The sequence below is a fragment of the Panicum hallii genome, chromosome 5 (assembly GCF_002211085.1).
Source record: "Panicum hallii strain FIL2 chromosome 5, PHallii_v3.1, whole genome shotgun sequence".
In the NCBI taxonomy this organism is placed as follows: Eukaryota; Viridiplantae; Streptophyta; class Magnoliopsida; order Poales; family Poaceae; genus Panicum; species Panicum hallii.
In genome coordinates this window covers 53,708,108-53,724,445 of record NC_038046.1, presented here as the reverse complement: position 1 = coordinate 53,724,445, position 16,338 = coordinate 53,708,108, and the positions used below count along the sequence as shown (strand labels likewise).

General features: G+C 53.0%; 3 protein-coding genes across 6 annotated transcripts; 2 read left to right on the top strand and 1 right to left on the bottom strand.

The window, feature by feature from the left end:
* Window positions 1-1,375: 1,375 nt before the first annotated feature.
* Window positions 1,376-4,705, top strand: LOC112895788 (protein O-linked-mannose beta-1,4-N-acetylglucosaminyltransferase 2-like). The gene is made up of 4 exons (XM_025963780.1): window positions 1,376-1,771; window positions 2,184-2,276; window positions 2,401-2,535; window positions 2,790-4,705. The coding sequence occupies exons 1-4, from the start codon at window positions 1,627-1,629 to the stop codon at window positions 4,019-4,021; spliced, it is 1,605 nt and encodes a 534-aa protein (XP_025819565.1). The 5' UTR covers window positions 1,376-1,626; the 3' UTR covers window positions 4,022-4,705.
* Window positions 4,706-5,548: 843 nt separating this feature from the next.
* Window positions 5,549-8,732, top strand: LOC112895925. 2 transcript variants are annotated; one of them, XM_025963929.1, is made up of 5 exons: window positions 5,549-5,899; window positions 6,013-6,069; window positions 6,174-6,293; window positions 7,012-7,146; window positions 7,301-8,732. In XM_025963929.1, the coding sequence occupies exons 1-5, from the start codon at window positions 5,671-5,673 to the stop codon at window positions 8,491-8,493; spliced, it is 1,734 nt and encodes a 577-aa protein (XP_025819714.1). In that variant the 5' UTR covers window positions 5,549-5,670; the 3' UTR covers window positions 8,494-8,732. The 2 variants fall into 2 exon arrangements, with proteins under 2 accessions (XP_025819714.1, XP_025819713.1); XM_025963928.1 differs by having other exon boundaries at window positions 6,171-6,293.
* Window positions 8,733-13,273: 4,541 nt separating this feature from the next.
* LOC112891858 lies at window positions 13,274-15,703 on the bottom strand. 3 transcript variants are annotated; one of them, XM_025958850.1, is made up of 5 exons: window positions 15,383-15,703; window positions 15,173-15,265; window positions 14,935-15,069; window positions 14,765-14,845; window positions 13,274-14,643 (listed from the first exon to the last, which is right to left on the bottom strand). In XM_025958850.1, the coding sequence occupies exons 1-5, from the start codon at window positions 15,540-15,542 to the stop codon at window positions 13,424-13,426; spliced, it is 1,689 nt and encodes a 562-aa protein (XP_025814635.1). In that variant the 5' UTR covers window positions 15,543-15,703; the 3' UTR covers window positions 13,274-13,423. The 3 variants fall into 3 exon arrangements, with proteins under 3 accessions (XP_025814635.1, XP_025814633.1, XP_025814636.1); XM_025958848.1 differs by having other exon boundaries at window positions 14,935-15,081; window positions 15,383-15,701; XM_025958851.1 differs by lacking the exon at window positions 14,765-14,845 and having other exon boundaries at window positions 14,935-15,081; window positions 15,383-15,702.
* Window positions 15,704-16,338: the final 635 nt, after the last annotated feature.

Here is a 16,338-nt window from a genome sequence, read left to right as displayed (position 1 = left end):
TCCGTCCCCTCGTCGTCCGCAGGATCTCACCCTCGCCTGCTCCCTTCCCGTCGTTGTGGCCTGCGTGGGTCACGGAGCGCACCAGAGAACTTGCGCTAGAGCAAGCAGGGGCAGAGCGCGTGTGCTGGAGCACCATGGAGCTCGATCTGGAGAGGCGTGTGGTGCTTCTGTTGAGGCATGAAGAAAGATAGCATGTAGGAGATAGAAAGATGCTTTTTTACCCATGTGTGATAATTTTCCATTCCATTATGTGACTTCTAATTGCAATTATATTGTATATAAATGACAAATCTGGGTCTAGATAAATTTCTTTTTTTGTTATTTAACCTGCCTTCTTCCATACTAGGAAGAATGGAAGGAAGACATTTTATAAATTTTCAGTTTTTTCACAGCAGGTTGTGAATCAAACGGCGTTCAGCTTTTTCACAGCTACCAGCTCACAGCAGTTTTTTCACAGCTCACAACTCACAGCAGCTTTTTTTCACAGCTGACAGCTGAACCAAAAACATCTTGAGTGACAATCCGTCTCTCTCTGGACTGCCTGTGGCACATGTAACAACAAATAAGTACCTTTCAGTTCTCAAGGGAAAACAGACCACTCACGAACCATGAGTTCCCGTCAGCTGGATGCTCTCTCTCCAGACGACACAATTTTCTGCCCATCAGAAGGCGCCTCTTTTTTTAAAAAAAATACGATTCAGAATCAAGCTGTACTACATTCATCGCAAAAAAAAAAGAAGGTACATGGCTGAACTGACAAAACCCAAATACTCATGCAAGTATTATAAGCCCTAGCGAGGCCTACCATCCATCCATACGGATACAAAAGCTGACCTCAGCCAAACATGAATGGACGAACCTATGGATGAAGCCAAAGAAATAATCAAAGATGGAACAATGGCACATCCTGTAGGCTATGAATTATAAATTACAAGAAAAAAGGTTCTGAATTAGGCAGGGGTGACGGCCCCCTTGGTGACATGCCGTGACAGCTCATGGCTTCCCCGCAACTGAAACATCTAAATCCCAATCAAATATTCCACGCGTTTGACCTCCCAGCATCTACCACCACACACCCATGATCGATCAATCAATCAAGCCTCACACACACGACCTAATTTTTTGAATTTTTTCTGCCCTACACCATGCCGCCACCCAATCATACGCACAACTCACACGAAATTTTAAAAAAAAACTTGTGCCAAACCGCTCCAAAACTAGTCAAAACATGGCATATTCCAAATCCCCAATACAATAAGCCCAATCAGGAAGATTTAAGCTAACCACTGATTTGTTACAGTTTTAAACTTGTAAATAGACGTCTAATTATAAATTTTTAGACGTAGCCATGACGAGGGAGATCGAGTTGGCGTTTGGCCAGGTCCTCCCCCTCAGGGTCAGGGCAGCAGCCACAGCCCCATAAAGCACACCATGGCGTCGCCCAAGAACTGGTCCATTGAAGAGTTCTCGGAAGGTTCTCCTCCCATGTCAGCATAGTTGGTGCGTCTCGGAGACACCTGCAGGCGCGGCGGGTCGCGTATTTATCACAGGGGATCGGAAGCCGGCGGCGAGCCGAGAGGGGAGGAGGCGGAAGAGGGGGATTGACGCGCCGGAGACGCGGGAGAGATGGGGGGCGATCCGGGGAAGCTCATCAAGAGCGTGAAGGGCGCAGCGCAGAAGTACCTCGGCGTCGGGTTCCTGCTGGGGTTCTTCCTCGTGCTGCTCACCTACTTCACCGTATCCGAGCAGTTCGCCATCTCCGCGCCCAACGGTGAGTGAGTTCTTTGCTCGCCGAGTTGCTGTGGCATGGGTTTCCGACAAGCACGAGAAAGTTTAGGGATTTTCTTGGTTTCTGAATTCTTGTGCGAAGTTTACTTCTTCGGTTGGTTCTTGTTGACCGTGTCCGTTCATGAACTTTGCGGTTATGACATGGTTCATTGGATCCTTTTACTCACAATCGTTCATAGTTCTGAACTTCTGATTAAAGAGTAAACCAAAACATGCAAAAAATTTCTTTTTGGAGGAAAAAAATTCAGAATTCTGAGCATCTTGCAAATACCTGGCGCATGCATGGATACATAACTCGCACGTTAATTCACCATCATCAAGCTAAATTCATCAACTTCCTAGTTTCCAAAATTCTTTCAAATTTCAACTGACGGGAATTGAGCTCGTGTTCGCAGCTATTCGGAGGTCATCGCCGGGGCACGCGCATCCCTCGCCGTCGCCGATCACCCCGTTCGTGGAGGAGAAGAGGCAGCAGGCCCCTGTCGTAGGTAAATCAACTTGTGCCCCTAACCCTTTTCCTACCTCGCACCAATTCCTCTGAAATAATTTATGAATTTAATTCAGCAAAAAATCAATCTTTTTTCTCATCTCTGTTTCTCTTGCCATGGGCAGAGGAGAAGCCACACAAGGCAGAGCTTGCAGCAGAGGAGAAGCCTCCCAAGGCACAGCATGCAGCAGAGGAGAAGCCCCCAGCCGTTGACGTTGAAGAGGCCCACGCAGAAACAGAGGACCAGAAGCTTGTCGCAGGTACTTGCCGAGGCATCTCTATTCTTTATCTTCTTCTCATAAAGCTGGAAGAAAAGTGACACACACAAGATTGTTCGGATTGCTTTGCTTTCCGATCAGTCTGAAACTTCCTGCTGTCACTGCGACTTTTTCGAACGGAACGTGGTCGTTCAGAGACGGTGTTGGATGCAGATTCTTCGTCATCGGAAAGCTTCCGAACCTAACCAAAAAGTAAAGTTGTGCCACTAGCGATTCACATTCATGCATCCATGCAGATGATGGTCGGAGGAGCGGTATCGGCGGCGATGGCATCCCGACGGAGAGCGCTCCGGCGAAGAAGCCGGCGTGCGACATCCAGGGCCCGTGGGCGTCGGACGTCTGCGACGTGGACGGCGACGTGCGCATCCGCGGCTCGGCGGGCACCATCCTGATCGCGCCGTCCATCGAGAGCGGCGGCAACCCGAACCCGCAGGAGTGGCAGATCCGGCCCTACTCCCGGAAGCACCAGGCCGGGATCAAGGAGGTGACAGTGCGGGAGCTGGCCTCGGCCGCCGACGCGCCGGCGTGCGACGTCCGGTCGCCCGTGCCGGCGCTGGTGTTCGCCATGGGCGGGCTCACCGGCAACTACTGGCACGACTTCAGCGACATCATGATCCCGCTGTACCTGCAGGCGGTGCGGTTCAAGGGCGAGGTCCAGCTCGTCGTCGAGAACTTCCAGCCCTGGTACGCCGGCAAGTACCGGACCATCCTGAAGCGGCTGTCCCGCTACGAGATCGTGGACATGGACAAGGACGACCGCGTGCGGTGCTTCCCGGGCGCCGTGGTGGGGATCCGCATGCACAAGGAGTTCAGCATCGACCCGGCGCGGGAGCCGCTCGGCCACTCCATGCCGGAGTTCACCCGGTTCCTCCGCGAGACCTTCTCCCTCCCGCGCGACGCGCCGACGAGGCTCGCCGGCGCCGACGGCGAGGACAACGAGAAGGTGAGGCCCCGCATGATGATCATCTCGCGGCGGCACCCGCGGAAGCTGGTGAACGTGGACGCGGTGGTGGCCCTGGCGGAGCGCGTGGGGTTCGAGGTGGTGATCGGGGACCCGCCTTTCAACGTGGACGTGGGCGAGTTCGCCCGGGAGGTGAACGCCGCGGACGCGCTGGTGGGCGTGCACGGCGCGGGGCTGACCAACTCGGTGTTCCTCCCCACGGGCGCCGTGTTCGTCCAGGTGGTGCCCTACGGCAAGATGGAGCACATCGGGGAGGTGGACTTCGGCGTGCCCGCCGTGGACATGGGGCTCCGGTACATCGCCTACTCCGCCGGCGTGGAGGAGAGCACGCTGGTGGACACGCTGGGGCGCGACCACCCCGCCGTGAGGGACCCCGAGTCCATCCACCGGAGCGGGTGGGGGAAGGTCGCCGAGTACTACCTCGGCCGGCAGGACATCCGGCTGGACCTGGCGCGGTTCGAGCCCGTGCTCCGCAAGGCCATGGAGCTGCTCAGGGAGCGGCAGTAGGCAGACAGAAGAGACCACCGGATGCCGCGCGTACAGTTTGTTTTCATTTCACACGACCTTTTTCTAGCAAGTAGGCTTTGATCAATCGGTTTCTCGATTCTTTTCCATTTTTTGGTGTTCTTTTAAAGGAAAAAAGTTATAAATCGAAGGTTTACATGACATTTGCATCTGCATTTTGTGTGAACATATGTGAACAAGCAGAGAAAGCCTTGCCACGGGGAAACTTAAGGGGAATAAGGCAAGTGCCAGGCCGGAGGCCCACTACAGGGAGCAAAATGAGCCCATGAGCGGAGATGGCCCACGAGGTTGGGCCGGTAGCAGAGGGGTAGCTGTCGGTCGCCAGGGTTGACCAAAGCTGTCGCCAGGTTAGGTTTGGTAGGTGATCTGCACAGAACGGCAGCGCGATGCAAGAGCGGGTGGGCGGCGGCAGATGCGTGCAAGCAAGCTACGGGCGTGTGCTAGCAGCCTAGCACGGGCACATGACAACGATGCTGCGAGGAGCGGCGCAAGAAGAACAGGCACTGTGGCGCGACAGTGGAGGGCATGTTGGCTAGCTTCTCCGACGGACAGAATAATTGGCGACGGAGCCCAGACCAGGTGAAGCGCACGTTCTACCTGTAAAGTGGAATGCTCCATGCTGTACGTATGTTCTGTACATGCGGTGTTTGTTTGGGCACTGAATTCGGACTGTTGTTCAGTACTACTACATGCACGAACACATATCTTTTGAATTTGTTTAGTAAGAACTGGCACAACAAAATCATGGGCGCCGGTGCTTTCCTTCTCAATCGCGACACTGACGTAGCATCTCTCTCACATGAGCCTAGAACTCTAGATGCCATGCCACCTTCCAAAATTCTGAGCCCCAAGACCCAAGTGATCCATCATCCATGCATGCGTCGATAGATGTTTGTGTGCAGCGGAGAGATGAGGACAGAGGAGGGGTCCTGATCACAGAGGCCCAGCAGCCGCAACAGCAAAGCAGGCAAGCAGCTCGTGGCAAGCTTTGCTTCACATGGGCGGCCGCTGCACGGGCAACCGCGTAGCGGCGCAGGAGTAGGTGGCAGCCTTACCTGACCGCTACAGACCAGCACGCGAGACGAGACGAGGAGTCGACGACAGGCGAGCCATGCCTTGCTGGCTGCCTTTACATTGGCGTTGCATTTGTGGCGTACAGGGCTGGCCATTCAGCGCATACTGTCATACTGATGCACCATTTCAGAACGGCGAGCAGAATGTTATTACGATGCTCCTCTAATTAGTCACAGCTGATTCAGGTTTGCCAAGAGAATCCTCCGTTTTGTGAATAATAATCTACCAAACATATAAGGTATTAATGCTAATGCCCATTCATGGCGCTAATCTTCGGCACTGTCTTAACTATTTAAGTTTCTGAACCCACCTCAGCTGACCAAATGCAGACACACAGTAAATCAGCTGACGCAAAGCGAGCTCAAATAATGGTCGCTTTCCACCCTGCCTCCGATCTCCACTGTGCACGAACCCACCCACACACGTGGCAGTCTCACTCTCACAGCGCCACTCCTCCCCACGACCTTCCCCCTCTCACAGCCTCACTGCTCCCTCTTTTACTCCGCTGCCCGGCAGCCCCCTCCCCAAAACCCGCGGCTGATGATTAGCTGAGAGCCATGGCGTCCCTGGTGCAGCACGGCAAGAGCAGAGCCGCCGCCGCCGCAGCAGCAGCGTGGGAGAGGAAGCCGAGGCACGGAGCGAGGGCCGCGGCCAGGAGCCCCGGCAAGCCGGAGCTCGGGCGCAGGCAGCTTGCCGGCAGGCTGCTGCTCGCGGCGTGCCTCCTCGCCCCGGTGCTCTGCATCTGCGCGGCCAGGCTCCTCTCGCCGCTGTCGTCACGGGTCTCGTGTAAGTCAGAGATCACCTGCCAAACCAGCCTACAATTATGCACCTTAGATGGGCTCTGCCTCTTCTTCTTGAGCTCTAGGATTGAATTTTTCTTGAAATGCTTGTACTTGTAGCTGGCGATGGAGTTTATCTGGCCGAGGGAAACCATGTTAGCTCTGATGATGCTGGAGGTGGGGCACCTCAAGAATTCTTGATGTTCTTCGTTTTCTCAAATTGTTCTCTTCAATTTTGCATCCCTTTTATCTAACAAGGCTGCATGTACATGTACCAGCAGGGGCTGGAGCTCTGAGCTCCTTGCAGCGGGGCACTGTGGATGGACATGGACCTCCAGGGCCTATTGCTCCGATTCCTGCAAGATTTGGTACTGATCCTGTCAGAAGTTCGCCAGAATTAGGTGAGGATTGAGCTCGAGAAACCCTTCTTCTCCTTTCCCTTTTGCCTCTGTCCAGCCAGATCATTGCTTGCATGGCTATGAGTGAGTGACACCAAAATGTGCTGGACTGGACCACATTGGTTGCATCATGATCAGGGACAGTTCAATCAAAGTACTGTATGATGCATGCCTAGGTTTGGGATCTTCTGTTCTTCTCACTGGGGCCAACCTTGCAGTTGTATAATTGGTATGGCCCTCAATCATGCATTATCTGATAGATTCTAGTGTGGTACAGTGTCGTTAAGGATTCGGCATTAGGTGCTTCTAGCAGGGGCAGGGCAGTGTTTTGGGATGTGCTTGAAACTTGCAAGGACCTTGTGTTTGTCAATGCCAGGTGCCAGCTAGTGCCTTTCCTAATGCTCGTTTAAAATGGAGGATAGTAAAACAGTATATGTTCCTTCTAAAAAAACTAAGCCTGAAATTGAAGAGATTAATTTGAAAAGAAGCCAAGTTATATGTATAACTCTTAGTATGTGGATCTTCAATGATAATTCTTTGAAATATTGTACCCTAGCTTTATTTTGTGATAATCTTGTACACATTCAATTGTTTGACTACAATACATTATAGAACACAGGACGCATACATTCTAGGGAATGAGTTTTTTTTAAAAAAAATCAGAAGTATTCTGTCATTCTGCTTCCAGTCACTGTTTCTAATTCAAATTTATCCTCTGTAGATAAAGAAGTTAAAAGCAGCAATCCCGAGAATCGAACGGATTTGGATAATAAATCAGGTATTGAAGGGGAGACTGTATCCTCAGCAAAGTCTGGTTTCCCTCCTGAAAACTCTCTCATGAATTTTCGACAATCAGGTGAGATGACGAAACACAATACTAATTGCTTCTGCCATACAATCGGGCCATATAGCAACACAGCGCAATTTCAACATCTATAAAGTTACATGTTATCTTGTAAAGCACATACTAAGCAAAGGATTTCTAACTTTGAATTATTCCTTTCCACCAGCCGCATATATTGAAGTCCCAAAGCCTAAGAGTAAGGTATATTGTGATGACAAGAGTAAAGATGAAGGCTTCCCTTATGCAAGGCCAACCATCTGCCAAATGTCTGGTGATGTGCGAGTTTCTCCAGGAAGTTCATCAATTGCTCTTACTATGCCAATGCAACAAAGCGTTGAAGGCCTACATGTTATGCCATATGCTCGCCGTGACGATTCCTTGCTACCTCTTGTAACAGAAGTGGGCATCAGAGCAGCTGCAAGTGAAAATGATGCTCCCAAATGCAGCATTAGCCACGATGTCCCTGCAGTTATCTTCTCCATTGGTGGCTATACTGGAAATTTCTTCCATGACATGTCAGATGTGCTGATCCCACTATATCTTACTTCCTTTCGGTTCAAAGGGCGGGTAAAATTCTTCATTACCAATTACAAGCAGTGGTGGATTCAGAAGTACAAACCGATGCTGCGGAGGTTATCGCATTATGACATAATTGATTTTGACTCAAACAAGGATGTCCACTGCTTTCAGGAAGTAATTCTTGGTCTTGTGAGAGATAGGGATCTCATCCTTCGGCCGCATCCAACGAGAAACCCAAAGGGGTACTCAATGCTTGACTTCACAAGATTCTTGCGCCACTCTTATGGCCTCAAAAGATCCAGATCATTAGTCCTTGGTGAAGAGCCCGGCAAGAAACCAAGGATGCTGATCATATCAAGGCGAGGCACAAGGAAGCTCCTGAACCTTCGTCAAGTGGCAGCCATATCAAGGGCGCTAGGCTTTGACGTGACCATCTCTGAAGCCAGGGGAAACTTGAAGAGGTTTGCAACAATGGTGAACTCGTGTGACGTGTTCCTAGCTGTCCATGGCGCCGGCCTCACCAACCAGATCTTCCTCCCAGCACAGGCGGTGGTGATTCAGATAGTTCCATGGGGGAAGATGGATTGGATGGCCACCAACTTCTATGGGGAGCCTGCTCGCGGCATGAACCTGAGGTACTTGGAGTACCACATCTCTGAACAAGAGAGCAGCCTTGCTCAGAGGTACCCCAGAGACCACATGGTGTTTAAGGACCCCATGGCAATCCATGGTCAAGGATGGAATGCATTGGCAGACATTTTCATGACACAGGATGTGAAGCTCAATCTCAGGAGATTCAGACCTACACTTTTACAGGCCCTGGATCTTCTTCAGTTGTAGTGTGACAGAAAGGTGCCAGTTCTGTATTCTTTCTTGTACCATATGTAGTCATTCTTTGTCAGTTAATTCTTTTTTGTCCTAACACAAAGTTCATATAATTGTAACTTCTGTTGTGCTAATGAATGATGGTGCAGCACGGCAAGTCAGTAAAACAGTCAGGTTGGCACAATAGGAAATGTGGGAGTAAAACATAGTTGAAGTTGTACCTTATGTTAGTTATTGATTGGTTACTGAACTCATGAGATTGTTCAGCAAAGCAGGAGGCGGGTAGGTACCATAAAAGTTTGATCGTACTAGTTAGTAGAGTCCTATACACATCTCACCGTGCATATGTTTATTGGCCTCCCGGTTGGTTATTCAGTATTTAAAGGCATGCACTGATGCACATAATGTCATGCCAAATAAGCCATATAAACTAGTTCAGATTATTTTTCTAATCAAATAAATCACAAAAGGATGAATGCTATACCTTATAAATCACTGGACAAAAAAAATGATGTTTTTCCTTTTGGCGATCACAATTCACAAATGATGTTTTTCTTCACGGTGAAAAAAAACCCAGTGAGGTAAAAGTGGTCACTTTACGCTTTGTTTTAATAAGAGCTGGAGTGCTGATTACGATCAGTCTTTTTTCTAGTACTGATGCGCCATCAACGCAGAACATGAAACAGAGTTTTCCCGGGACAGGCCCATCTCTGCAAAGCGAAAAAGAGCAAATAGACACTAGTACTCTGCTTGTAACTGAAGACCCTTGGCTTCTGTTGTCATCAGGCGACAACTCATCTGAGCAGCAGGGAACCCCTCCATCTGCACTTGCAGGTTAAAATGCTTCAGTTTCAGCATCCCTTGCTCTCGGAACTTGAATCTGGGGACCATCACGCATCACATAGCATCCACCAGTAGATGACTTGATGTCTAAACGGAAATCTGGGCACCATCTGACAGTAGCATATTATTAAGAACAACGCTTTGTCCACAGCGGATCATTCCGTTCTGTCCCCGTGAGAATGTGTGCTTGGACTGATCTGACTCTGAGATGGGCACACGTTCCTGTTTCCTGCCCTTGTGGATCATGAACTCGTCATCCCTTCCACGGTCTGAATTGAAGGAAATGAGTGGAACATAACTGCAAATTGCAATTGCCATAGTATAGCGCCCCAATTTTGCGCTTGGATTGGAGCAGCCACAGAAAGATTACCATGAACAGCCAGCGGCTTGGTCATGACGATGACGAACGGTGCGGCAAGCATCCAGCTTCCGTGCCTGCCCCACAGATGGAGCACCAGTGCCATGGACTTGCCCTATTGTGCTGCAACGACAAATAGTGCTAGCCTTAGATCCTGCCGGTAACGTGCAGTAGCTTCGAGGATGGCGCTGGATGCCGTCCGCGACCGGCGTGGAGACTCGGCGCCACGGGGACGAGGATGTCGGCTGGGCGTGGCAGTGGCGGAGGAGAGGACCAAGGAGGAAGGGACGCGGCAGGAGATCCGGCGGGCTATGGGGACAAGCGGAGATCCGGAAGAGGAGCGCAAGCGCGTTACCTACGTCCAAGCGAGGCCGCCGTCGCCGTCGCCGGACGGGAAAGGCAGCCATTGGGAGCAACGACCGACGAGGGGCTATTTTGCAAATACATTTTACACATACCCCCTAGATCGGATCGCGATTAGTAATCGCGATCCGATTCAGGAGGGTATTTGAAAATAAAAGGGGGTTTTATAAAATAATTGGATCGCGATTATCCAAGTCAGGGGGTTCTCTGAAAACTATTACATCGCCATCCCTATCGATATGGCCGGCTCCGACCTCCTCGAACCCGCCTCGTGCTCCGGCCGCCGGCAGGAGTATCGCTTCTCCGTGCATGAAATTCTTGCCCAGAACTCGAACTAGGCGAACGGACTAACGGAGCACGGAGGAGACGACCTGTTGCGACTTCTGATCCACCGCTGTCGGCGTCTCCATTTTCGTACTCCGGCAAATCCTCTGGCCCCAATCCTCCGCCACCGCGGGTCTTGTCTCTCCGGTTCCGGCAAATGACAAGAACACATTTTTGCAACTAAATCAGCTATGGAAAGATTACCAACGGCCGGCGGCCTGGCTATGACGATGACGGACGGTGCGGCGAAGCTTGCTGTCCCCCGCATCAGCCACCAGCGCCCTCTCGCTCGCTTCTGCAAAAGAGGGAGCTCCACCGCCATGGAATTGCCTTCTGGTGCGGCAACGGAAACTGCCCGCCGCAGTTCTGTCCGTGCATCTGCAGCAGCTCCGGGGACGACGATGGATGCCGGCCGGCATAGAGACTCGGCGCTGCGACGACGAGGATGGCGGCTCGGCGTGGCTGTGGCGGAGGATAGAACCAAGGACTCAAGGAGAAACATACACTGCAGGGGCACCCGGGCGGCTAGGAGAACGAGCGGAGATCCGGCGAGGAGCGTGGTGGCTCGTCAAGCACGACGCGCTCCTTCGCGGGCTGTCGCTGCGGCGCCACGCGCCGCTCGACCTCGCTAAAGCCGCCGCCGCCAGCGGCCGCGGAGGTGCGCTGCTTCCGCCACGCCGTGGTCGGCCTGCGCGCGCACCGGGAGCTCATGATCGAGCGGGAACGCAGCCTGGACGGCCTCGGGATGCCGGACTTCACACTGTTCCTCCGGCGCGCGCTCTCGCCGCCCCGGAACGCGCCCGCGCGCCCCGGCGGTGGCACGGGAAGGAAGCCCGGCGGAGGAAGTCGGCTTCGAGGCCGTCGTGAACGAGCTGGACGTGGCCAACGACATTGCGCAGGTGGGGCGGCTGATCGACTCGTTCGACGCGGCCTTGACCAACATGATGTTCCTACCGCCGGACGCGATGGGGCTCAGGAACATCCAGTACGAGATCGCTGTCCATGAGAGCACTCCTAATCATAAGTACCCAAGAGATCACGAGATCTTCACCAACCCGACGGCGCTCCACAAGAAGGGCTTCAAGTTCATGAGGCACATGCACTTGAACGGACAAGACATCACCATCGACCTCAACTGCTTCAGGTGGTGTTGCTCTGGGCGCTCGAGACCTCACGCATCAGAGTAGGTGTTGCTGATTGTAGTTTAGGTGGTGATAGATTTCTTACGGTGGAACATGTGCATTCAAGTTTAAACATCTGATTCAGCACATATGTTCGTATTTGTGGTTAATTATTTCTTGGTAATGACTTTGCTAGGTTTGTCCTCTTGCACGGCAGTCTAAATTTACTGTCCACCCCTAAACAATTTTAAAATTTAAAAAGTTGTAATTCTTAAACCATTCATCAAATTTAAATTTTGATTGCACAATTGTATCTCTTTCGAAGAGACCTTCAAAACAAGACCTACTACTTGTATATGTTTTGACAATATTTTTCAAAAACACACAAATTGCTTTATGTATTTTGAAAAAATACCAAAATAAATTAGTTAAAATGCTCAACTGATTTACTAAAGTTGCCTAATATTAATCATGCAATATACATTCACCTGCAGCAAAGTTGTTTACCCTTATCCATTAATAACACCAAACAATCTATCTTCACAACATGAACACCAATATCCACTTGACTGAACTCAGGCATGTGAAGCAACATTCTGTAAAGCCATAAACAAATTTTGCAAATATCATAAGCAAATTAGAATATACTAAAAGTTATTTTGTCTCAAAAAAATATATCATTGAAATATAGTTGTGTGAGATCTTATTTTGAAGCTTTTATTGAAACAAACACAACTATGTAATTGGATTTTGATTTCGATATTCGATTTTGAGACTACGATCATTTTATTTTGAAATTATTTGCATGCATGCGCTTACATCATTCGTCTTTTTTCCTTCTCCCTTGTCCCTCACGTGCATACACAGACCCACGTGCCGTAAATTAGACTGTGTCATTTTAGTAAACAGCATTACACGTTAACATCATGGCATATGTATGACTTCATCGGTCTCAAGATCTACCGGCCCGGTATCTTGATCAAATAATAGGATGCATGTATATATTGAGGTGAATATGCGTGCATATACCGTGTTTCGAAGAAGTTACATATACTGAGGTGATCAAATAACAGGGCCATATACTGTACACAAGGCCCATATACTGTACACACCGAGTGACATTCATCAAAGTCATCTTCAACTTTGAATGGTTAGGTGTCATGTGCGAGCCATCATCTTACTTTCAATGTTCAGGGTTAGGTTTAAGTATTGAATGGTTGCTATCCTAGAGGAATTCCCTTGGAAAACAAGCCAGCTTGGGAATAAAGTGTTGGTGGACAAGACTATCAGCGATAGGTAGTCAGGTGCCATCGACGACTGCGATGGATGTGACGGTCCATGGTAAGCTCATAAGGTAGCGAGGATATCAAATCAATAATAGCTAAGAAATAGGTGATTTTGGAAAGTGACGATGAGAGAGGTAGTCATTAATTCGGTGAGAAAGGATGTCAATCATCATATGCATATTCTAGTATTCTCCTACTCCTACTTCTAAGCTTTCTTCCTCCTCCCGACAATTTTCACAACGCTATTAATTTGAGGCGAGCTCATCTTGATCCATGTGACTTCACTGCCCATGCCCTACTTCATGTCTTCAGCAGCAACTGCCGTTGTATCCACCACTGCAGCCCGCCGCCACGCTAACCCCGTGAACGGTGCTGACCCCAACCCCAGTTATCCTCCGTTGCTCGAGCCAATATCATCCCGCGGCATTGCCCGTTTGGCCTGGGTTTGGTGTTTTATCCATGGTATAATTTGTGCATTGCCATCCCTACCAAGTAGTATGTAGCTAGCCATGACGATTCAGGCTCCTGTTACCATTCTTACGGTCACCTTTTTGTGTCCTGTGTGACCATACAGACATCCATCTACAATGTATCGACACATATCCTTGTGTACAAACTACACATGCGTGCGCGGCGCACACAACAGCTACCTACTGCGCGAGGTTCTCGAGCGCCTGGACCAGCACCGCCCTGAAGCGGTCGACGTCGACGATGATGTCCTGGCCGTTCAGGAACGTGCGCCTCATGAACGTGAAGCCCTTCCTGTGCAGCGCCGTCGGGTTGGTGAAGACCTCGTGGTCCCTCGGGTACTTATCCTTGAGCGTGCTCTCGTGGACGGCGACCTCGTACTGGGTGTACCGGAGCCCCATCGCCTCCGCCGGCTCGCCGAAGTCCAGCCGCGCGATCCACCGCAGCCCGCCCCACGGCACGATCTGCACCATCGCCGAGCCCGGCGGCAGGAACACCATGTTGGTGAGGTCCGCGCCGTGCACGCCCACCAGCGCGTCGAACGAGTTGACCAGCCGCCCCGCCCGGGCGATGTCGTCGCCGTTGCCCGCGCTCAGCTCGTGGACGACGGCGTCGAAGCCGACCTCCTCCGCCGCGCGGACCACGGCGTCGGTGTTCAGGAGCAGGCGGGTGCCGCGGCGGGAGACGATGAGCAGGCGGGGCTTCCGGGCGGGGACCAAGCCGCCGGGGCGCGTGGGCGCGTGGCGTGGCAGCGAGAGCGCGCGCCGGAGGAACATTGTGAAGTCCGGCATCCCGCCCCCGTCCAAGCCGCTCTCCCGCTCGATCATGAGCTCCCGGTGCGCGCGCAGGCCGACCACGGCGCGGCGGAAGCAGTGCACCTCCCCGGCGGCGGCGGCCTTGGCGAGGTCGAGCGGCGCGTGCCGCGACAGCCCGCGCAGGAGCGCGCCGTACTTGGCGAGCCACCGCGGGGCCGCGTCGGCCACGACGAGGCGCACGTCGCCGCGGAAGCGCTGCGCGGTGCTGTACAGCGGGACGATGACGTCGGTGAAGTCGTGGAAGAGGTTGCCCGCGTACCCGCCGATGGAGAACACGACCGCCGGCTCGGCGTGCGTCGCCGTGCACCGAGGCGCGGCCCCCGCGCCGGCGCCGGCCGTCGCCCGCACGGCGATCTCGGTGACGCGGCCCATGCTCGTGGCGTCACCCTTCCGCGGGTACGGCCGGACCTTGTACGTCTGCCCGCCCGCGCTGCGCGCCGCGTCATCGACGACGACGACGAAAGCCGACGCGTTGGCATCCAAGCGGACGTCGCCGGCGAGGTCGCAGACGTCGGCGCGGAAGCCGGAGGTGTCGCACAGCGGCCGCCGCTGCCGGTCCGCTGCATCCGCACGCGTCGTGGTGTCCCCTGGAGAAGAGTACAAATCCCCCACATGATAAATGCCGTTAATGTGCATCGGGATTGGAAGAACATTATAATTTTTTCTCGGAATTTCCGGTGCGTGACTCGATGGTTAACAATAACACACCTGGAAGTCCGTGCGGAGGAGGCGTCGTTTGCACGGCGGCCGCGGTCCGCAAGGATTTGTCTCGGTCCGCGTCCTCGGCGGCTGTAATGGCCTTGCAGGTCAAAATTTTGCGTCCGTCCGTGCACTTTTGGACTAGCGTCCACGCACTTCGCGCGAGGAGGAAGACGTACCCGGTGGTTCCGCTCCCTCGTCGGAGTTGGGAGTAGCGGCGGCGGCGGCGTTGCTCTCACGTTCTGCGTCCTCCGGCGCCGCATCTCTCTCGACGTCGTCGCTCCTCTCCGCTCCGATCACCGCGCCGCCGGCCCCTGAAGAAAAGGCTGGCGAAGAGGGAGCCTCACAACCAAGGCGATCGCGCGAAGAAGACAAGAATTTGAGCGAAGAAGGCTACGATTAGCTAGCCTAACGTACGTTCCGTGGCTGCCATGCCGCTGCTCTGCTCGGCGCTCCGCTGCAGGTCGCCGTGGCTCCCCACCCGCTGCCGCGGCCGGACGTCGCCTCGACCTGAAAGCACAAGTTCACCCGACGACGAGTCTGAGCTCAACGACACCGCCTCTTCACTAGTTCACGGTGCTAATCCACGGCAATTCAGAGACGATGCACGAAGATGGCAGCACTTACGGGCGCCGAGGACGGTGGCGGCGTCGGGGCGGGCGGAGAGGAGAAAGACGAGGAAGAAGAGGAAGCAGCCGACGGTGACGAACAGCACCCTGCTCCCCACCTGCTTGCCGCCGCCGCCGCCTTTGGTGCCCGCCGCCGCCCCGCGGCTCAGCGCAGCCATCTAGCTAGCTAGCTGCTAGCTTCTTGTCATAAGCTAGCGAGCGTTGTCCAGAGCTAAAAAGCTACTGCCAAAATGGCATCGCCATCAGAGAGCTACAGCGTTTCTGCCCTCCTTGCCTGTCCCGGAAACAAACGGAGGTCGGGAGGAGGAGAGCAGATCTGGCCCATCCATCCATCCCGGCTTATTATACGCTCCCCCCCGCCCCGGTGCTCCGCGCCACTAGCATGTGCCCCGTTTCCATTGCGCGCATCATGAGCAGTGCGGGGTGGAGAAAGCGGGCAGGCCAAGCTTCCTCATTTCACCCGCGCCCTTTTGCCGTCGCCAGCCTAACACTGCCAACCTACCCGAAGCTTTCCGGTGCATCCTTGCATTGTATACTAGTCAAACAAGTAGCTAGCTAGATAGGCTTGCATAAACATAGCAACAGGTACAAAATATCCGCGTACGTGTGGATACCAAACTCGGTGGGCGCGGATACAGGTTTGAGTTTGTGCCCATGGGCACGACCGCGGGTACAACTCTAAACCCAGCGGATATCTCGTAACAGGTTTGAAAAGATGATACCCGAACCCGCAAATCCGCAAACCCGCTGACATGTGGACCCGAATACCCATGTATATAAAATATTTCTAGGGTTTCACCTCATTCCTATCCCCATCCCGGCCGCCACCCCACCCAGCAGCCAGCGCCCCCCTCGACTCTCATTCTCGGGCCCTTGTGCGGCGCAAGCGCGGCACCACTTACCCGCACCCCCGCTAGCCGCCGCTCCCCCTCCTCGCCGGCAGCGCCCAGGCAC

Bases quoted from the DNA above. Each gene is read 5' to 3' on its own strand.
- LOC112891858 (XM_025958848.1), bottom strand. From the start codon at position 15,542: ATGGCTGCGCTGAGCCGCGGGGCGGCGGCGGGCACCAAAGGCGGCGGC. The intron at 15,082-15,172 runs GTACGTTAGGCT...CCTCTTCGCCAG, and splicing joins CGGCATGGCAGCCACGGAAC to CCTTTTCTTCAGGGGCCGGC. The intron at 14,644-14,764 runs GTGTGTTATTGT...ACTCTTCTCCAG, and splicing joins TCCTCCGCACGGACTTCCAG to GGGACACCACGACGCGTGCG.
- LOC112895925 (XM_025963928.1), top strand. From the start codon at position 5,671: ATGGCGTCCCTGGTGCAGCACGGCAAGAGCAGAGCCGCCGCCGCCGCA. The intron at 6,294-7,011 runs GTGAGGATTGAG...TATCCTCTGTAG, and splicing joins CAGAAGTTCGCCAGAATTAG to ATAAAGAAGTTAAAAGCAGC. The intron at 7,147-7,300 runs GTGAGATGACGA...CCTTTCCACCAG, and splicing joins CATGAATTTTCGACAATCAG to CCGCATATATTGAAGTCCCA.
- LOC112895788 (XM_025963780.1), top strand. From the start codon at position 1,627: ATGGGGGGCGATCCGGGGAAGCTCATCAAGAGCGTGAAGGGCGCAGCG. The intron at 1,772-2,183 runs GTGAGTGAGTTC...TCGTGTTCGCAG, and splicing joins CGCCATCTCCGCGCCCAACG to CTATTCGGAGGTCATCGCCG. The intron at 2,277-2,400 runs GTAAATCAACTT...TGCCATGGGCAG, and splicing joins GCAGCAGGCCCCTGTCGTAG to AGGAGAAGCCACACAAGGCA.